This window comes from Drosophila montana, unplaced genomic scaffold, assembly GCF_035044405.1.
Source record: "Drosophila montana isolate Dmon_TW-CO22-7 unplaced genomic scaffold, ASM3504440v1 contig_1761_1, whole genome shotgun sequence".
Lineage (NCBI taxonomy): Eukaryota > Metazoa > Arthropoda > Insecta > Diptera > Drosophilidae > Drosophila > Drosophila montana.
Window position 1 is genome coordinate 1503757 of NW_026996690.1, and position 22530 is coordinate 1526286.

At 42.0% G+C, this 22530-nt stretch overlaps 4 protein-coding genes across 4 annotated transcripts; 2 read left to right on the forward strand and 2 right to left on the reverse strand.

The window, feature by feature from the left end:
* Window positions 1–5194: 5194 nt before the first annotated feature.
* On the forward strand, window positions 5195–6137 carry LOC135440953 (chymotrypsin-2). Its single transcript, XM_064700373.1, has 2 exons — window positions 5195–5875; window positions 5942–6137. Exons 1-2 carry the CDS (start codon window positions 5195–5197, stop codon window positions 6128–6130), a joined length of 870 nt encoding a protein of 289 aa, XP_064556443.1. The 3' UTR covers window positions 6131–6137.
* Window positions 6138–8443: 2306 nt separating this feature from the next.
* Pglym87 (Phosphoglyceromutase 87) lies at window positions 8444–9620 on the reverse strand. The gene has a single exon (XM_064700475.1). The coding sequence runs from the start codon at window positions 9548–9550 to the stop codon at window positions 8651–8653; it is 900 nt and encodes a 299-aa protein (XP_064556545.1). The 5' UTR covers window positions 9551–9620; the 3' UTR covers window positions 8444–8650.
* Window positions 9621–16156: 6536 nt separating this feature from the next.
* Window positions 16157–17149, forward strand: LOC135440954 (chymotrypsin-1). The gene is made up of 3 exons (XM_064700374.1): window positions 16157–16241; window positions 16308–16909; window positions 16979–17149. Exons 1-3 carry the CDS (start codon window positions 16157–16159, stop codon window positions 17132–17134), a joined length of 843 nt encoding a protein of 280 aa, XP_064556444.1. The 3' UTR covers window positions 17135–17149.
* A 292-nt stretch (window positions 17150–17441) lies between these two features.
* On the reverse strand, window positions 17442–18951 carry LOC135440955 (collagen alpha-1(III) chain). The gene is made up of 3 exons (XM_064700375.1): window positions 18921–18951; window positions 18583–18861; window positions 17442–18508 (listed from the first exon to the last, which is right to left on the reverse strand). The coding sequence occupies exons 1-3, from the start codon at window positions 18949–18951 to the stop codon at window positions 17442–17444; spliced, it is 1377 nt and encodes a 458-aa protein (XP_064556445.1).
* Between the last annotated feature and the right edge of the window lie 3579 nt (window positions 18952–22530).

The following is a 22530-nucleotide window of genomic DNA, read 5'->3' on the forward strand; positions in this document are numbered from 1 at the left end:
CAAAAAATATATATATTTTTACAAAAAGAAGAAAATAGTTAAGAGACGCGAAATAAGTTATCCGACTGCCCCCCGCAACCAGCGTCTGGTCCCGTCCAAAGACCAAAGCGATAAGTTTACAATTGCTTATGACTTCAATTAATCTGTGGAAAGCGCCTACGCAGCGGGCTCTCAGAGCGATGGGATGGGGGGAGGAGTGCAAAAAAAAAAAAAATGATAATACAAAACCAGACAGAACAGTTAACTGCGAAAGTGTCGCACACAAAATACCCTTCCACCCATATATTAGATACATACATCTGCTAGATACTTTTCTAGGCTCAATTTTGATTTAAAAATATATAAATAAAAAACGCAGCACGAGCAAATATTTAAATAGATTGTTCAATTATAATCTATATGATATAGTACTCCGAAAATGTAAATTACTTTGCTGCAAACAACACATTGAAGATCGTATTTTTTTTTTTAATTTAGTTAAAGTATCTAAAATTACTAGAAAAAAATGGTGTTCGGTCGATGTTTTCTATGGGTGCTATGATATATATGATATATTAGTATGATATAAAATTTCCCGATGTTGATGCTTATGTATGTCATATATTAGTGAGGCTTTTACTGTTGAGATTGGTCAAATGATTGTGATACCTGTAAGCTTTTTAATACATAAGTTTGTTTATTTTACCGATAGTCCCATGGTTCTTATAGCATATACTCATCCAAACCGGCGGACCTCGACAAAGAAACAGATCAACATAGCTTATTGTCTTGGCTCTTTATGCCAAGATAAGGAATTTAAATACTTTTTCGATGAAAGATATTCCTGCTAAGCTTCACACTTATCCTGGAAACAGTTAAATACGCTCTGCAAGACAATAAAATTCATATTTCTGCCTGAGCATTTTTCAAGCATTACATTTGTATCTGAATACTTTAGAGGATTCAAAATGTGGCATATGTCTAAATAAAAGTTTAAAGGATTGAATGTTCCAAGTTTCGTCATAAAATCGAACTATCCCTTGCAGCTAGGGTATTCAAATGCACAGCTCACACAAAATACTGTCTAGAATTCTGCACGAAAGTAGAAATTGGCAAGAGCTGCGTTTGCGGTTGACTCGCATTCGGTTCTCGTCTCTCGCATTCGCATACCTTCTCGCTCTGACAAAGTAGTTGCAGGCGGGTTCTGGGACTCAGACGCAGCCGCAGAAGACAATTGACCTGAAATTTCATTGAAGATGCGCGCGGTCCATGCAGCAGCCACAGCCAGGGCCATGGTCAGGGGCAGTGACTGGGGCTGGGGCTGGGACTCAGCTACAGGTAGGGGGAGTAGTAGATGGGTGCAAGAGTTTGAAATCTATACAAAACGGTAAATTGCTTAGTCATTTGGCCAAGTTGCTGCGTTGATGATGCCTAAGACTCGGCCTCGGCCTCAGTCTCCGTCTCGGTCGCAGCCTTCGCCTCGACAGGCGCTGCCCGCATCGATGATTGTAATCATGATCATTATAATTATTTGACTTTGCCATTATTATCAAAATGAAATCGCATGCTGAGTGCCATGCAACCCACACCGCAACGCCCCGAACCCGCTCTCCCCGCCCTGTTTCTAGCTGTGCCTATTGCCAAGTCCCTGTCTAGCACGCAGTTGCAGCTCGTGGAGCTTTCAGCTCCCAGCTCTTTGCTCTCAGCCCTATTTCACACACCCACATGAACGATGCTCGTCTGCAGCGCCACTTCCACTTGCCCGACTCCAGGTGTGCGGTGGGCAGGTACACAGGTGTGCGGGCCTGGGCACATCTGAAATTGCTTTCTTAAATTTGGACTCGGCTATGTGAGGCACTCGCTGCACTAAGCCTGCGAGCTGACCAGTTTAACTAATTTCTTGGGTGGCTTTCATGGGAACATGAGTAATTGTGGAAGAAGAAGAAATTGTTGAGGCTTTCGTGTGTCTTTCACAGAGTACAACTGGGAGCGGGACACATATGAATGTTTTAAAACAGTAACTGATAAGTTTGAGGTCAATTTGCCAAAAATTCAAACTGAAATTTGGAATGATTTTTATTTCTTTTTATATTTAAAGTTATACAATAATTCCTATTTTCTTGATAGTGATAAGCGCTCGTCAGGCAAGATAAGTCTATCCACATGTTTGCTAAATTATACTCATACCCAAATATACGCATACTGACACATACGAATACTCATAGATTTGCATACCCAGAGATATGCAGACTGATAAATGAACACACAAAGATATGCATACTCATACCTGCGAATACTCACATATATGCATACTTTCATTTACGAATTCTCATAGATTTGTATAATCGCAGATATGCATACTTACAAGTACGCATACTCATAGAAACGCATACGCATAGATACGCATGCGCAAAGCTACGAAAACTCGCATATATCATACTCACATATACCAATATTCAAAGATACGTATAGACATAGATTTGTATACTCGTTGATACGAATACTCATATATCATAAACGCGCATATATGTATACAGAAGTACGCATACTCATAGATAAGCACAATACTCACAGATATGCATACTATTAGATATGAATACTCATATGTACTCATACTCACAGTTACGCATACTCATAGATACGTATATTGTTATTTACGCACACTCGTGAATACGCATTCTCACAGCTATTCATACTCATACGCGTACTCTTAAGTTTATGTGAGGGTAAAGAAATAAATAACAAAATACAATTGTCAGTCTATATATAATTCTATATATGCTATCTTCTATGGAATAAACTCCAAATAAGCGCTAGATCTAAAGTCCAGGCATTAGAAAAATATATAAAAATAATGACTATGCTTGATTGTGCACATTGACAATATAATATTTTTGGACTGCAATGATAATATGTATTTGAATGCTTTGTTTACCTCAAAATTTAACTTTAGACCTTGCCTATATTCTATTGTCTTCTATTTGATAACATATTCTAAATATAATAAAGAAACAGAGGTGCAATTTATTAATAGATGCGCATATTAAAAACAACATTTATTTATGATTATATATTATTTATTTAAATGATAATTTTATCTCTATATATAAAACTGTTTGTCCTGACTGACTGACTGACTGACTGACTGACTGACTGACTGACTGACTGATTGGTGATCAACGCACAGCCCAAACCGTAAGAGCTAGGAAGCTGAAATTTTCACTGTAGTTACCTTATGTGATGTAGGTGCACGTTAAGACGGGGTTTCGGGAAATTCCACCCGCAAGTGTGGCAAAATCGCGAAAAACGTTTGTATGTAACTTTTTTGTTTACCATCCGATCGGCCTCAAACTTATTTTCAAAGATCTTTGTTCAAATTCATTTGAGGGGTGTTTCACACTTTTCGAAAAATACGTTCCTCCGTGGTGGAAATGGAGGTCAAAGATTTGGTGGGTGACGTTTCGCGCTCAATTTCATTTCCAGAGATCTATAAGAAAAATCATTTGATACGTGTTTCACACTTTTCGCAGAATTCAAACTTTTTCGGGTGGAATGCGACTCAAAGATTTGTTGTGCGAAGTTTTAAATTGTGTCCGATTTGCTTCAAACCTATTTTCAAAGCTCTACATAAGAATGTAATGAATACGTCTTTCAGCGATTTGGGAAATTCCACTCGCAACAGTGGTAAATCATACGTTTGTATGAAAGTTATTTGTTTACCGTCCGATCAGTTTCAAAATCATTTCAAATTTGTTTGAGAACATTGATTTTATAACATACGTACCACGGGCAAGGCCGGGTTATACCCGCTAGTATATAATATAATAATAGAATATAATTTCAGTATAATATAATAGTAATTCAGTTAGTTCAGATTAAAGAACATCTTGACTACTTCATTATATTGAATATCTGTCTTAAATCTTGCTCCGACAAAATTTGCATATCAGTTACAATTCCAAATGCAATCTTCATAATTTGCATTGATTTCAAATTGTAAAATCAATCTCGAAATGGAGCACATGTGAGCACATAAGTGATTGCAGCTGCTTGGAATTACACTATATAAATGTGTGTAAGAAATCCTTGGGAGGCTCATTTTCAATTTACGCAAAGACAAATCAAATTAGCCGAGGGAAAACGGAAAATGAGTTCAGTTCGCATATGTGAGGAGCCTGCGAGCAGCACCAGGTGCTCAAATTGCCACAGGTACGAGCTATGCGAGCCGAAATTCAACTGCAACAGCAACAGGAACCACAAGCGGAGGTTAAGCGAGCAAAGTTCATGAACGTGCTGCATGTGTGTGTGCGTGTGTGTGTGCGTGTGTGTGTGCGTGTGTTTGTGTGAGTTGCAACTGCATCTCAATTTCAACTGCAGCTGTGCAGTAGCCCCAACGCTGGCCACTGTTTGTTTGGGGTCTCGGCCGCGGTCTCTGTGCGGCTCCCGCTTCCAGTCTCAATTTCCAGTCGCCGAAGCACTCATGTCCACATTTGGCCATATTCACTGCGTTCGGAAAACTTTTGACCTTCTCACGCGTCACTTGAAATTTTCGTAATTGTAAGCGCCATTTCATTTATTTTTTTTCGGCAAAAAGAAAAGTTCATTACGAAATATGATTAGGCGCAACGGAACGTGATAGATAATTATAGATAGACGGATAGAAAGTTGATCGATGGCTACAGATAGGTCGCTAGTTCTTGCTTAATAAAATATTTGAATTTAAAATTTAAAAGATATTTTCTGCCTTCTGTCTTCAAAGGGGTTCAATCCCTTAACTCCGTGGTAACGCTCAGCCAAATATGAAAGTACTTGGGCTTTGTTTTTTTTTTTAAATATTTGCTATCGATCTCTTATTTTAATCTGAGGAACTACATTGGATTACAGTGAATAAAAAAAATATAATCTTTAACCTAGAACTCGTGTAAACAAACTTGACTTTCATTGGTTTTCCTTCGGTGAGAAATTCTTAACCATGATCTCATTCATAATCATCTTCCATCTATATATGTATATGCAAATGTAAACATATTTGTATGAGTATAAATATACATTTTATGCAGCAAAAAATTGCAAGCATTTGTTTAGCCACATCTTATCTCAGGCATATTTATCAAGACTGAGCTAAAGATATTCGCAACGCATCTATAAGATACATGCTGTATAAAAGATACAGCTCTTCAGATACGCACACATTCGTAAAGTGTAAACTGACAAAATGATAGCAAAATATCAACAGCTTTTCAGGATTTGCCATGTGGGTATCCTCTGCCTGATTCTAGCAGGCGCAGATGCAGGCAATATTCCCGAGTCTGGAGAGGATCTGACTGCAGAGCTGGATGCAGCCCGCATCAATGGCGGCCAATTGATGAACGAATCGGTGCCATTTCAGGTCTCAATGCAGATGCTGCGCCGTGGCCGCTGGCGGCACTTCTGCAGCGGCTCCATTGTCAGCGAGCAGCATGTCCTGACGGCGGCGCATTGCGTGGACAAGCTGCAGGTGGCCCACCTAAGCGTGCTGGGCGGCACACTTAACTGGCAGCTGGATGGACGCCATCGGCACGGAATTGTGGCCAAGCACGTGCATCCGCAGTATACCATGAGTCCGCGCATAATCAATGACATTGCCCTGCTGAGGGTCAGTCGGCCGTTTCAGCTGCAGTTCGCGGAGATTGCCACCGTGCCGTTGGGTGACAGCACACGCATTGGCCGCCAGGTGCCCGTCCGTCTCACCGGCTGGGGCTCCATAACGCCCAACAGTACGGGCGCTCAGGTGCCGGATCGCCTGCAGGTGCTCAACTATCAGACCATCTCGAATGAGGAATGCGTCCAGAAAGGCTTTCGCGTCACACCCAACGAGATTTGCGCACTTTCAGCGCCCGGCCAGGGCGCCTGCATGGTGAGTAGTGCGTTAGACTGGAGATTTGCTATGCTTAACTCAACTGCTGGCATTTTCGACCAACAGGGTGACTCGGGTGGTCCACTGATCTTGACGGCCAGCGGCCGTCCGCTGCAGCTGGTGGGCATTGTGTCCTATGGCAGCGCCACCTGCGCCCAGGGCAAGCCCGATGTCTATACGCGTGTCTCCAGCTTTTTGCCCTACATCAGCAAGATCCTTAACCAGGATCTGGCCCAGGCGACGCATAAGCAATAAATTCTCTTGTGGTTCACATTTTATTTACCTCCTTTTCTACTATTCATTTATTTCGTTTCCTTTTATACCCTAAACTCAATGAAAGTGGTAAAAAAGGGTATCATGCTTCTGTGCACATGTATGTAACTGGCTGAAAGAAGCAGCTCCGACCGTAAAAAGTGTATATATTCTTGATCAAAACGACGAGTTGGGTTTATCTAACCATGTCCATCTCTCTGTCCGTGTGATCTCGGATATTGCAAAAGCTAGAGACTGGCAAATTAAAATATATATACTCCTATACCAAGCGCAGAAGAAGCTCATCATTTTTATCGATATCTTGTGGCATTTCCATAATATCGATATTTATCGATGTTGTTACTTGGATTTTTAGGCATGGCTCAAGGATTATAAGAGCTAGATACGCCTAATTTGGTATGTAGGCTCTCGTACAGTTTATATTGAACGGTTATATTTAACTTTTTGGATACCTCCCAACATTTTCCCAAAAGCTGGAGAAATGTCTTGATTAAAGCTGGTGTAAGAAGTGTGCGTGTGTGTGTGTGTTTATGTGTCTGTCTGTATAGAAGGAAGCTTGAGGGATTGTTACAGCAGCTCGGCGCTGGGTCCAGGGTATCTCTTAGTCGGGTTCCCCCGACTGGCGCATTTTTACTTGTTTTCATGTTTTGTTTTTTTTTTTTGGCGGCTAATTAAAAATCTTGTTCAATATTCGCCACAGCCGTTGGCAGCCTGGCCTGGCAGCGTCTTCAACCCGGCAATGGGCCTAGGCCTAGGCCTGGCCTGTGGCCTGGGTCGGGTCTGGTCTGGTCTGGTCTGGCTCGGCTCCAGCTTTTGGCCCGCTCTGCGCGCACCATGATAAATGCAAAAAGCAATTTATCGCACATTTAACTCAATTCAGTTTCTTTATGGGCAGCCACAGACGGGGCAGCGGGGCGTTGGGCAGCATCTTTTGTAGCTGGGGGCACGCCTGCCAGCCAGTCGGCCAGACTAAGTTTCGCTGACACGCACGCTGCATGGACCTGCTGCATGCCACATGCCGCATGCCGCTTGCCGCCTGATGCCCCTTGAAACGCGTTGCCCGAACCGTGGCGACTCGCTCTCCGCGCATCTCTTGTAATTCGATATTAGATTTTATGTGCGACAAATACGAAGTGCAAACATTTTTATGTTCCCTCAATTTCTATGCTGCATTCGTATTTGTAGTGGAACCAACTCGCGAAAGAGATGCCAAAGATGCGCACCCAGAGCTCTGCTTTTCTTTTACATAATTAAGTTGAGCTCACGCTTTTCGATTTGTGCATGCCAAATACCTGAGAGCTATCCGGAGAACCAGCGGAAAAACAAATTATATAATCTGTAATATTGCGACAGTTGATAAACAATTCTTAAAATTTGTAAAAGTTATTTAATGTACATATATTTCAATATGCAACCTATTTTTGATTATTTTATTAAGGAAGACTTAACGGAAGAAATTGCATTAACAAAATGTTGGAATAAATATTAATAATTACTTTATTTTAAGTAATTTTCTGAATATACCATAATTATAATATAATTATAAAGCTGAATCTTCCATTTAATTTGCCAAATTTCTAATTGTTATTTAACCTACATATACGAATCTCGTATCGCACGCTCATTTTGTTTAGTCTTTTCGAACACTGGCCAGAGCATATTAAATCAATATGGTCACACTGTTTGCATAATAAGTTGTATGTCAAATCTAACCTTTGTTGACGCACGTTGCTTCGGCAGTTAAAGAGACAACATCGACTCAAGAATTATTCAGAGTTGACTCATATGAATATGAATCTAGGCTATTGTGAGTGTAAAACTTGTGCAAGGCATAGGGGTATAAGTGGGGGTAAAAAGAGGAAGAGAGAGTGTGCGAGTATGAGTAAGAGAAAGAGCGGGAGCATGCATTTGTTAGACGCTCGTCGCTGACCGCATAAATTCATTTAGATCAATCAATTCAATTTGTTTGTCAATAAAACCTAAATGAGTATTTCATTTAAACATATTAAAATTCGACCCATTTGAATGTCGCGCAACAGACATTCCAACTGAACCCGAACAACAACAATTAAAATTGACGTTGAAATAAGACTGGGATTGGGTCTGAACAGACTGCAGACCGAACTCTAAAGACTGAGACATACTTATTACCCTGCAGCCAGCTAACTCTGCGATATATACATATATATATATATATATCAATATATATATCTATATGCATATATAGATACATTCAGCAGAGGCGCTGTCTTGCAGCCTTTGTTGACTTTTCATTGTCAATTAAAATCAAATAAATTTATTTGCTGCTTGACATTCGCGTTTATTTCGCTCACTCTCTGAATTGCGATTCCGATTTCGATTCTGATTCGGATTCAGATACAGATACAGATTCAGCTAAAGATTGGGGCAGGCAAGTGCATTGAGTAAGAAATATTATTTTGACCTTCTTCTTGTATTTTTCGTAATTTATGTTGGCTGTTGTGCATAACCTTTGACTTCATGCTACTTTGCCTTTCCCTGCTTGGACACAGATTCGATGGCCTTCTTAACGGTTTCGGGATCGCCCAAGAATTTCATGGGCGCCAGCGGCAGCATGCACTTGTCTAGCTCATAGACAAAGGGTATGCCCGTGGGCAGATTAAGCTCCATTATGGCCTCATCGGATATCTGATCCAGATGCTTCACTATGCCCCTCAGGCTGTTTCCGTGTGCGGCGATGATCAGCTTTTTGCCCTGCCTTATCTGCGGCACGATTACATCGTTCCAGTATGGCATAGTACGCTCAATGGTCAGTTTGAGGGATTCAGCTTTGGGAAACTCGTCCTGCTTGGGTCCATCACAATATCTGGGATCCTTGGCTATGCACTCGTAGTACTTGTGATCCTGCTCCATGGGCGGCGGCGGCGTATCAAAGCTGCGTCGCCAGATCTTAACCTTCTCCTCGCCATACTTCTTGGCCGTCTCCGCCTTGTTCAGACCCGTCAGCCCGCCGTAGTGGCGCTCATTGAGGCGCCACGTCTTCTGTATGCATATATCCTTTTGTCCCGTCACCTCCAGTATGGACTGCAATGTGTCCTGGGCCCGCGTCAGCAGTGATGTGTGCGCCACGTCGAACTTCAGCTTGGCATCCTTGATGGCCTTGCCCGCCGCACTCGCCTCCTTGCGCCCCTTCTCCGACAGCTTGGCATCGTACCAGCCGCAAAAGAGATTCTGCTGATTCCACTCGGACTCCCCGTGCCGCACCATAACTACCGTGAATTTCTCACAATCGTGCGAGTATTTCCGCTGCAGCTCCAGAGATAACCATTTTGGTGGCTCCACAAAGGCGCCCCTGTTCTGCCTGCTGCCAAAGCAGAGGTTCAGCAGGTGACCACCGTAGCCGAGCCTTAGAAGCCCAGACATTGCTTACAATTTAAAATTTTTAGAGTCTGAGAAAGTAAAAGTTTGACAAACGTTTGAGTGTAGCTTAGTTTTGTTGCCTACTGTACCGTTATGTACTGTAATACAGACTTTTTAATCTGCCTGGACCCAATGATGTTAGGAACTACGCGAGCTGGAGTTGGCAAATTTAGTATATGCTTAATATATATTATCAGGTTTCTACTGATATATACTCTGTAAGTCTATTGAACCCTAGGCAACAAATGTAACATATGTTACAAGAAGAAGAACTGTTAGCAGACTTTTAAGCTGTTTTTATTCTTTCAAGATCTCGCTGAACCCAGCTAACTCAGGAACTCAGTATGCTACAGTTGGGCTATTTGGTAAGCTATATAAAGCTGTGCAGATTATTTATCCCCCGCTGTAACACGTGAAGGGTATCAAACCCAAGAGAGGGCCATATGTTCTCTGGAATAGCTTCAGCTACTGTTGCATAATGCCTTGAGAGGCGAGCCTAAGCTAAATCATTTCAAGCATAAAACGAGCGACAGCTCAATGCAAACTGTCAAACTGAAGCGTGGACACCGAATGCAAACAGGAAAAAGACCTATCGACTGAGAGACAGTTGGAAAAGTATGTGGAGCTAGGTGGATAGGATACGGCTGGAGCGATCCACAGCAGAAGCAGAAGCAGCCATAAAGAGCTTTTACGACCGCCACTAGGCGGCAGCTCGAATGATAAATTGTCTACTGTGGCCAGTTCTGGTGGTGCCTGCTGGTCGACAACTTTTCACTACCAGAGATCGATGCACCACCACCACCAGCACCACGACGAGCAGCAGCAGACCAGACTGACCAGGCCCGACTGGAGTCGGAGGCGCGCAGAGATTAGACAATTTGTAGAGAAGCTGCGGAGCTGTTTGCTTTGCCTGGAAGCGCCACTCTGGTGGCAGAGCCAAGGCACGGGCTATCGGGCCATGCGGAATGCCATGTGGCATACCTGGTCCGAGAGCTCTTTACAGTTGCCTCGTGTTAATTGAAAATTGTACGGTAATGTTGCTTATCGCTTGGCTATCAGGCGATGTCGTCGTCTCCCAAGTATGGGCTCTGTCTCTGCTCTATGGATTGGGGTCTGGGGCTTGCGTGTAGCATGGAGCCGTGCGGCATGCTTGGTGCCACACCTCGAGGCCTCACGCATTGGCAGAGGTGTTTGATAAACATCCCAAGTCATGTCGTAGGATTTTTGTAGGTTTATTTTTTATTATTTTATTTATTTTTTTTTTATGTGCCGCTCGCGGTGAAAATTTCTCAAACGCTTTTTGACAACTTTCATGTGAACGCACTTAACAAAATTTATCGCCTCGCGCATTATTTGTGGCTTTAATTGCTTAAAGACGTTAGGAAGCTGTCCTCCAGCTTCTTGTCGCGCTTCTTTCGGGCCAGACCAGACGCGGACACTGACACCTGCGGCCCAGCTGGGGCTTAGCCTTATAAGCAGGGCCTTAAATGCGTTGCCAGTTGACACGATTCGCGGCTTAATTGCTTTTACAAAATGATTGATCACATTCGGTTATATTGAGTGGAATTATGTCTCTTATTGGAACAAGTCGCGTACTGAAAGTTCTTTAGGTTTTCGAGTTTTTCGAGTCGTTTTGGCATTTGCTTGTGGGACACTCCCAGAAACGGAGAAACATATTTTCGAAATTCTTACTTCAATTTCAGTTCCAACTGAGTTCTTCGTACATTTCTGTCAATTCAGTTGCATATTCCCAGCAAATTGCTCGAACAAAATGCTTGCTAATAAAAGAAACATATAACGACTAACAGGCCGAAGATTAAATACCCTTTAAGAACTGTAAAGCTCGTGATTGCTGAGTTTGGTTGAGTTCCATGCAAAAATACATTTTTTGACAAATTCTTTTTATGAAACTATAAGAGAAAGTAGTTCGATATTGAAAGGACTTTGCTTATGTTAAGGAAAACTATTAAATACCGAGTTTGGGGAAGATATATTGATAAAGAAAACTGATCTTCATATTAGAACTAAATTTTCAATCGGCAGCTATGTGATATAGTTATTCGATCAGAATGGTTCCGACATTTAGACGGAAAATGCAAGAAAATGTAGAACGTGGGCAAAGTTTCAGGACGAAATCTGGGAGACTAGTTTGCATAGAAGCAGATGGGCTTGGCTATATAGACTCGGCCTTTGATACGGAATCTGGAATATATATGTTTTATGGAGTCTGCTTCCTTTTATGCCTTGCACATTTCATGACAGAATTATAATACCCTCTGCAAGCGTATAAGAACAGCATTTCATAAGCATTTCTGCAGATCCGTTGTCAGTATGTTACCCGATTTGGAGTTTTTATTGGACCAGTCGGGTTACGGGCACGGTGTTAACAAGATAAGCATCCTGTCGCCGTCGCAGTTGCTGTCGCTGTCGCTGGCCCGGCAGAGCCGCCCGGAACGCCATCATTATTATGACATTTTGGTTGATTGCCCGCCTCATTCTCGGCCTTGTTCGCCGGCCAAGTTCTAGGGAATTGTGCGTGTGGCCGGGCACCAGAAGAGGGCCTCACAAAATATTCAGACTGCAACTTTTATTGCCTGTTGCTGTTTCTCAATCTGATTTATATGCCCGGTTCTTAAAGCAAAGCCGCTCATTTTATGACCCGACCAGGCGGCTCTCAAGCTGGACCCTCGAAATACAGTAGCCAGCCTGGAGCTGGGAATTTAATTGCTGCCTGCACGTGTGCTCTGCTCTGAATTGGTCTTTCACTTGGAGGATTCAAGATAATGTTTAAAAGCGAAAAACATATAACTACCGAATGTCTTATTTGATGACAATATTTAAATGAATGGAATTGCAAGTAACATGTACTTGTCATAAATGACTACACTAATCGGGAGTGCCAGCCTAGGAGATACCCAGAGCCACAAACGGCCTAAGCAAATGTGTGTATATAACACGTATGATATAAAGGGAAAGAAGAAACCATCTGAATGATGAGAGAGTCTCTCAGATCGACGCTTCTTCAACAAGAGTGCTTCTCTCCTTCATCAGGAAGAATGAACATTTCTTGCTCACCGTCTCACAGTCACAGCTCCCCTTCCCCCTCCATTACAAATAAAAATAATTTCGATTTCTAATTCAATTAGTTAGCCTAATATGCAAATTAGTCGAGCTAAAGTTATGGATAATAAATTAGCCCTAGACTGGCATTTTCTACATGAATGTAAGTCAGCGCGTTTTCAAATAAATTTTCCACTTGTTGTTGCGGCAATTAATTTTCGCACTCGTTACGATAATTTCGCGGGACAGAAAAAAAAAATAACAACAAGTTTTAGTTAAAACCGAGCATGGAAGATTTGGAATAAATGTTGGCGGAATGGAAAAAAATTAATTGCATGTTTTGCATAATCAGTAAATTGGTCGTTTATTTTAGTACTTAATTTGCCAGCAGCACGAGGTGCGCCAGCCCAGGCAGCCCCCGTCCAAGGAGCCTGCCATATGCACACACTATAAATTATGACTGCAGTCGAGTGCTCGTCCCCCCTCCGTCAGATCCCTCAGCCTCTTTCTCTAAGAGCTCCTTCGATGGGTCCAAATGAAATACATTTTTATTTACAAATCAGATAAGAGATCTGAGATCACAGCAAGCAGCTTGAACCATTTGTAGATATGCAGCAAGGAGACTCCACCGGGTTACTGGATACCCTGGATAGCCTCGCTCCTCGTAATATTTATCGGTCGCGTGTGCTTGTTACCTAATTGATGACAACAGGTAGGCGCTTCTGTCAACCCGGTGAGAGAATATGATTGCAGCGGACTCATCTGCAAGATATCTCTTATGATTGTCGGGCACGCACAGCCAAACAGCAGGCGGCAACAGTTGTCCCACTGTGACCAAGTCAGGAACTTGAGATTGAAATGAAATGTGAGAGAGAATTCAATATTGGTGAAATATATCGCTGGAACTTTTTACTTGTCTGCCCTGAGCCAAGGCATAGACCTGATATATATTTGTGTTCTTGGTCAGCATTAATAGACGAGTCGGTTAAAATATATTTGTCATTACATTGTCAAATCGGAACACCAACATATCTCAACCATGCTTGAAAATTATACTCTCATATCATATAAATTTCATAAAATTTCGAGCTATCTATGCTCTTTTTAATATCATATAATATATTCTAATATCATATCTTATTCCCATTATCATATAGGTTTTAAAGGAATAATTTTTCGCAACTTGACTTTTTTTTCCAAGATATCTCAAGCACACTTTAAAATGACGAGCTATACTTTCTTAAATATCATATCAAATCCATAATATTATATGACTTCCAATAGAACAATATTTTTGTATTATAAATACTTGAAAATTTCCAGTTATATGGGAATCTTTTAAACTCAAATAATATCATATCACAATATCATATTATCCCCCATGTCACATAGCTTCTCGAGGAACACTTGATCGCAACATGAGTTTTTATATGAAAAACCTTTCGCTTTTCAAGCTTTCTCAAGCAAAGTTGAAAAATACGAGCTGTACGTTATTATGCTCATTTTAATCTCATATCCTATAATATCATTTTGCCATTCCAACTTTTCACATAATATTATATACATTATTATATTATATCAAATCCTATCACATCAAATTCTATTACGTCTAATACCATACTGTATCTTTGTATAATAAATCATTAGGTTTTTTTTAAGATATCTGGAACTAGCTCAGAACTTTTTTAGCTAAATCTTAAAAGCTTCCCTTAATTCTCTGCATTTCTTAGAAAAACTCTGCTTTCATGTTACTTACCAAATATTTGTGGGTATTTGTTGGTATTTTTTATAAGATTTTTGTGTTTAGGCAGGCAGCTAGGCTCAGTACCTAAAACTAGATAGCCCAAGCTGGCCATTGCCTACAAAAAAATTTAGACATAGAAAACTTGAAGCCTCCAGGCTTAAAAGCACTTTTAAGGCCTTGGCCATGGCTTAGCATGAATCTTAAAAAAGCTTTATTCTTTTACAATTGTTGATTATGTGGCATTTGCTTTGAAATGGCTGCTTAGAAAACTCAATTGCATCACTGATTGTGTACCCTTTCATGGAGTTGCTTGGCAAATGCATTAATCATGACAAGGAATTCAATTCCCTTTCGCTTTGTTGTGGGCAGCTTCTTGTGTGTCTCATTTTGGGTGGCATTTCGCGTGCAGACAGAGAGCCAGCGCTTAACAGACATGTGATGGGGGACGGAGGCTGAGGGAGAAGCTGTTTCCTCAATTCCTGGGAATGGCACCTACAGCCTGGCTGCAGCAACACCTACAACCAAATTGAAACGACAAGACGCAGACACAAGTGCCACAAGCAGCAGAGAGGAAGAAACAGCGGGGAGGGTGGAGTGGGGGGTGTCAGTCGGAGGCAGGTTGAGTGGCTGCAGCTTGATCTGGTTGCAGTTTTAATCAATGAATAATTTAAATATTCCGATTAAACAAGCTGCTGCTGCTGCTGCTGGCTGCGGACATTTCTTTTAATTCATTGTAGACAGCGGAGCATGGGTGGCGCTGTGAGGGGATGGAGGAAAGGGCGGGTGCTCGGCACAGGCAATTGGAGCACTGAAGCCAGTTGAGCAATCAACACCTTTCTGGCTGCATTTCGGACTGTATCTGTGGCCGGGGCGCACATGTTCGATGCAAATCAACTTGCGAACCTGGGCGGGCCCAGAGACCTGGGCTATCTCCGAAACCCTGCCATGTGTCAGTTCCGGCCTGATTGGAGGCCGGCTAATGAATCATTTTGCTGTGCCTCGCCAGAGTGTGTGAGTGTGTGTGTGTGTGGCAGCGACGCAAATTAATTATGCACACCTCCACGTTTTGTGGCTGGTCTTAGCTTCTCCTGGAGTCGCATGTTGAGGTCTTGATCTTTGGACTACTGTGTTAATTGTTGGCTCTGGCTTTTTGGCGCTGACTACCTGAACCGATTTGAACCTCAAATGGCTTTATTATTATTTTATTTTTTTTTGGCCAGGATGTGCCATTGGCGCCCCACTCCAGCTGCGTCTGCCTTTGGCTTTTGTTAATTGGACCACCCTGCAAAGCCGCACAACGTGACAGGATTTGAATCTTGGTGAATTTTATATTTAGCTGCCGGTTTTAATTTGCATGTGAGCTCACCGACTCGCCCTGACAGGTTAATCCGCATGTTAACTCATTAGGCTTTGTTCTCGCCCTGGCACAAAATTCTGATTAAATGCGGTAGTCAACATTTTTATTTTGAACCAAACGAAATTCTTAATTTCAACTGGTTGGATTTAAAGCCTAGCTTAAGACGCACAAATTGAGGCAAGAACTACTCATCGCAGCTGGTTTTACCAAGAACAAACAAACTGTGCCACATTTTATGAGCTGCTAGTTATCAAACCCTTAGCTTGGCTAGCTTCACAAGCTTATCTCGCTTTATGGAACGACCTTGTTAACTATTATATGCGGTCAGACCACCCACAGCTATCGCCCCGATAAAATTCTAATGAGCCCAAATGCAATGTATAAAAACCCCCAATGCTTAGTCGAAGCCAAACAGTAGAGGGTTCTAATCCAAAAGCACAAGAACAACATGGAAGCTCGATGGAATTTTGTCTTACTGCTGCTCGGTCTGCTGCAGCTCACGGCTGGCAAGCCCATGGGCAACGTAATAGATTGTAAGTGCACGAAATAATATCATAAGAGCAGTTTTACCAAGTCCACAACTCTACACGCACACACAGTGGATGCCTATTTCGAGAGTGCGGATAGCAGCTCGCAGGAGCGCGTGGTGGGCGGCTATGATGTGCCCGACGATGAGTATGTGCCCTACCAGGTGTCCATGCAGTTTTTAACGCGCAGCGGCAAAATGCGGCACTTTTGCGGTGGCTCCCTAATAGCGCCCAACCGGGTGCTCACCGCGGCGCACTGCGTCAATGGGCAGAATGCGAGCCGGATCAGCGTGGTTGCGGGCATACGTGATCTGAATGACAACAGCGGCTATCGCGCCCAGGTGCAGTCGTACGAGATGAACGAGCACTACGAGGAGCTGGTGACCAGCGATATAGCTATTCTGAAGATCGATCCACCCTTCGAGTTGGATGGCAAACGCGTGGGCACCATCGATGTGAGCAGCAATGAGCTGGTTGGAGCTGATCAGGAAGTGCTGCTAACCGGTTGGGGCTCTGTGTTTCACTTTGGCACCGGACCCTTTGCCAAATACCCCACAATACTGCAGAAACTCTCCTACAAGACGCTCGACAATGCCAAGTGTAAGCATACGATGACTCAGCTGACGGATACGGAGATATGCGCGCTGGAACGGTTTGGCAAGGGCGCCTGCAATGTGAGTAGCCAAGGGCTGAACAGTTTTAAATCTGACTGAATCACCCCTCAACTTATTCTTCCTGTGCAGGGCGATTCGGGCGGTCCTTTGGTCATGGCCAACGGCGAATCGCTGAAGCAGGTGGGCGTCGTCTCATATGGCACTGCCTTCTGCGCCTCCAATAGTCCCGATGTTTACACTCGCGTCTCCATGTTTGATAATTGGATTAAAGAGCGCATGGCCTAGGCGGAATAGGCATAGCCCACATGACACATACCCTTAATCCTATAAGAAAGCTGACAAAATAAATTCAAATTCATTAAATTATAGCGGTTGCTAAATTCAAGCAGTTTACAAAGAACGCAAGCAGTCCTTTTCACCTGTGCGCCATTTTTTGTGCATACTTTTAAGCTGATGCAAAATTGCCGTCAAGCAGTGCGAATTGTGTATAAATATTGGCTGCATGAAATTAAAAAAAATGATTTAAAATACATAAAAATCAATGTCTCAGCGCACAAATACAGTCTTCAAATTCACATTTATTAGTTTTTGTTTAAATATCTACGTTATCTCTATATATATGAAATGGATTGCGACGTTTGCTTATTGATAATATCAAAGGCCTATTTCCACTTCTTTCCTGAACTAAATAGCCTTCGATTGGCTGATCAGAGTTCTCTATGTCGTTGTTTTCTTCGCTATTCGTTTCGTACTCATCTTCTTGATCTTCAAACTTTTCATCGCTCTCCGGAGCCTCTTCGGCTCCATCTGGTTTCATTTCTGTCTGCTCATGCGCCGCATCCTCTTCAGGCGCCTCCACATCTTCATCTTCGACTTCTTCGCTCTTTAGATCCTTCTCCTCATTTGGCTGAGCGTTTTCCAAATCAGTTTCAGAAGAATCTGTTGAAATTTCTTGAGGCGCAGGTTGAGCAGATTCCAGCTTATGGAATTTTCTTACTTCGGAATCAGTTGTCATCGTTTTTTTTTGAGCCTTGTGGTGCTTGTGAGGCCCATGGGGATCATGTGGATTATGAGAGTCATGCGGGTCATGCGGATCATGCGGATCATGCGGATGATGCTCTCCTTTATGATGATGATTGTGCGGATCATGCGGATGATGCTCTCCTTTATGATGATGATTGTGCGGCTCATGCTCGTGGTGATGATGATGGTCTCCCTTATGAGATTGATGTCCGTTGTAGGGTGGTAAGGGGTAAGGGTAAATGATTGGCGGCGGTTGGTGATTATGTGGAGGTGGTGGTATAGGCCATGCGGGCGACGGTGGTCCTGGAGGTCCTGGCGGTCCCGGTGGTCCTTGAGAGCCTGGAGCTCCTGGTGAACCTGGAGATCCCGACGAGCCTGGTGGTCCCAAAGGTCCCTGGGAACCTGGCGAACCTGGAGATCCAGGTGAGCCTTGTGTTCCCTGGAATCCTTGGGAGCCTGGCGGTCCCTGAGAACCTTGTGGACCTGGAGCTCCAGGAAGGCCCTGAGGTCCTTGCGCTCCTTGTGGTCCCTGAGCTCCTTGCGCACCGTTGTGGCCCTTGTCACCCTTCTCTCCTTTGGCTCCCCTCTCACCCTTCTCGCCCTCATCACCTTTGTCACCTTTCGAGCCTGGATGTCCTGGTTTCCCTGTATCACCTATACAATTGCATTGCTAGATTTTAGGCTAAAGACTGTCTTTGTAAGGAACATACCTGAGAGTCCTGGAGGACCTGGGGGTCCAGGTGGCCCGGGCGGACAATTACACTTCGTCGAGGGATGCTGATGATGATACGGCGGTGGTGGCGGGTAGAAATGTGGCAGCGGTGGTGGCGGTGGCGGATGATAGTGAACGGGCCGTTTGATGATCACATTCGGCGGAGATGGCGCAGAAGCGGGTGTAGGTGCCGGAAGCTGAACTGAAAGATGCCTGCCGGCATTTTTGGTGTTCTGATTTCTAGTGGACAAGCTGATGCCGCCAGAGAAGGCCAGAGCTGTGAAATAGTGAAGATTGCAGGATGGAAATTTTATATTAAAGATAAAGGCCACTTACTCAGGCAGAATAGCGTCGCGAGCTGTGCCATGGTCCAAACTTATTTGCTGGGATCAGCGAGTAATTGCGTTCTTTTATAGCAAAGAAATGGTCACTTTCCGAAATCCAGATTTGAAGGAACCGTTAAGCATAATATACGTCAAGATATCTTATTTTAATAGTCATCTTTTACTATCTTACTGTTCTTTTAATAGCACCCTCCACATATTGTCGCCTCATCGTCGCACAATTTATATGCTTAAATATGCTCTGGATTTAACTTGAAACTGGTTTGAAAGTCCTCTGAAAGAAATTAGAACCAAATGTTTTGATATGAAAATGGGGATTTTTGGCATTAGTTCATCAAAATAATATTTATATATTTATATATTTTACTAATATGTTAAAGACACACCTCTTGAACGTCATTAGTGTGCCAAAGAATGGGAATGTGTAATAACTTTTGCTGATTTGAATATATATATTTATGGACTTTGCATAATAGCTTACACATTCCCATTCTTAGTTCTTTGTTAGCTTTTTTGTTGACTTCACAAATTGATCATAAAGATTGAATTTAATGGACTGAAGATTCGTCCAACAACAACGTGATGTCGCGTGCCTAATAACCTAGATAAAGGGCAGATCTCAATGAAAGCAGAGAGTGAGCTAGCTTTTAAAAGCCTCAATAAAATTATAATTTAAAAATAAGTGATTCAAACAAATATGAATAACAATTGTGTACAAACTTAAACTTTATCAATGAATCTCTAGTAAATAATAGATGACTCATGTTTGTTTACTTGTCGTATATCAGGTAATGCTGTAAGCTTTTTTCCCTTTTGATTCTTAGTTATACAAATCTTGAGAGAGTTAACAAGTCTGTGTTTAGTACATATGTATTGCCTTTTCAAGTGTTCCCAAAAAATTATAACAACCATAACAAGTAGAGTGCTCGGATGGTGGTCGGGAATTCTAGGGGCATCCTAAAGGGAATTCTCGGGGGAAAGCCAAGAGGTATTCAAAAAGTGTTAAATTCTGTGTACGTGTATGCTATTTGAAAGCCCCGAAATGTGTTCAAATAACCCAATCTGGAAATCGATACTTATCGATTTGGTGAATGAGATTTCGGTAAATTGATTTAAACTTGAGCTAGAGGCTTGAAATTGAGAAGTTTTAGTTCTAACAGTGTCTGAGATAGATCGTTGAAGGGCGGACTTGATCAGGAATGAAAACTTTATAGGGTCGGAACAGCTTCCCTTTGTTTCCCTTTTTATGCATTAGCAAGTTTTTTAGAGTATTCAAATAATAATAATAATAATAATATTAATAATAATAATAATAGGAATAATAATAATAAAATTAACGTAATAAAAACAAATAAAATCGAATAAATTCTTTTTAGCAGGTTTCAAGCTAGTTTTGTTTACTTCGGTCAAGCAGTGCAAAAGTCAAGCAGGAAGCAGTTCAAAATTTGTATCTTGCATATCACAGAGCTCTGCAGGCTAATCTTATCGTATCTTTTTTACCATCCAATAATTCGTCTTTTGATTCTTTTCCAATTCGTATGCCTTTTACAACAAAGTACGTGTTTTCGACCTCAAGCGAATCGAAGCCTTCGTCTAGGGACAGAGTCACCAAGCACGCATCTACATCCAGGCGCAGTTAACTTATGCCTGGTGGACCCGTGGGTCCTGGTGGGCCTATATCGCCCATATCTCCCTTCTCGCTAGGCGCACCTGGGGTACCGGCATCACCCTTGGGTCCAACTGGGCCAGGACTGCCCGGATTTCCTGGTTTACCCGGTCTCCCGGTCTACCTGGACGACTGGGCGGCCTCGGTGAACCCGGCGGGCAATTACAACCAATTCCAGGCGGGGGATAGAGATAAACCGGCGGCGAAAAGTATTTTGGTTCTCCTTTGTAGCGTCCACTCGATGAACTGTGCTCCGGCACATGAATAGCAATTGTTCTGCCGGCCGCTTCTTTGTTTTTGTACGTTTCGGCAGAACTGATGCCGCGCCCAAGTGGACCAGACCTGGGTGAGGAATCTGTTTTAATTTAAAATTGTTTATCTGAAGAGTATTCTTACCTAGGCAAAAGAGCGTTATGCGCGGCTACATGTCCAAATCGCAAATGCTTTGACGATCAATTAACTGATTCCTTTTATACGAAAACTCTCCATTTTAAAACCAACAAAATTTCTTTATGCTTCTTTTTATTGCGAAATTTCAATCTCAAATCTTGCAAACAGAGTTCTTGCTAGATTCCAAGTTTCATGAAACCGTTAAAAGCTTAAAGTTGTTTCTTTGCCTTTGTAAAGGGTATTTTTATTTAGTCAAACTATTTGTGTATAAGGCTGGAAGTAGATATATACGCATCAAGTATGTATATACTCTTGATCTTCGGCATGGCAAAGATAGTTTTTCTTCTCTTTATGCAATGCCTAGAAATGCTTAGACGCATATGTGCATATATTAGCAAATAATTAAATTCCTGAACAGCATGACGCAATCCGTAGAGGACAATACACTCGAGAATAAAGTAAAATAAATAATATAATATTATTTAATGATAAATCTATTTGCTCTGATGTGCAAAAAGAAGACTGCGTCTAAATATGCTAAAATATCCCAGTTCGAGATCTAAGCTATAATCGGTGCCAAAGAATTGTAGCCAACTTGAATGGCATCTTATTGCTTATGCATAATATCGATTATGAGTTGGGATTGGCTAGACGCTTTTGTTATTCTCTGAATGAGCGAGCTGATTTTATGAACTGCAGACTGATATAATGACAACTCAGTCTTGTAGACCAGCATTCGGGAGCCAAGTTGAGAACTGACCTACTTAGATAATCGAATGCTAATGCGAGATGCGTAAAACTCACCTAAAATCCAAAGACAATGTGAAACGTATTAAGTCAAAATTGATGAAAAGATAAAATAAAACTATTTCGGGAATTTATTGCTCTGCTTGACTACACTGAGCGAAAGAGTAGAATGTGAGAATAAATAAACAAAAATCAAGTTATGAGAAAAACACTACTATACAGAAGAGAAGCGGAAAAAGTTATGTTTAATATGTTATGGAAACAAAGAAAATTAAAACTGGAAAATAAAATATACAAACAATTGCATAGTTGATATTATTGCTGATTTGAATACGAAACGCCATTTTGTTTTTAAAGATGGTTTAACAAAAAAATAATAAATAAATTTCCTTGTTAAAATGTTGAAAATGTCTGGGAATGCAAGGTTCGAAACTCAAACTGGATTTAAGGATGTGAAAAGCAGATTTAACGCACCGAACCTAAGCGCAGGTTGGTTGGTTCGAACCGTGAAAAGGAACCTGCGACAACATTAGTTAGAACAGGCGTCTTTGTTGAAAATAAAGAAATGTTGACACAGGTTCCAACCAAAATCTTTGCTTATAAAAAAACAAAAGCCTGTTTCACAAACCAAACCTAAGGACAGGCTGTTGGTTCGAACCGTGAACCGAAATAACGGCAAAATGTACAATTTTGACAAGGAAAGGCTCAAACTACGAGAGGAAACTTCGGACGAAACATTGGCTTAAGCCGGCAGATCTTTGAGTCTTTCTAGTTAATTGTCTGCCACCCTAGAAACTCC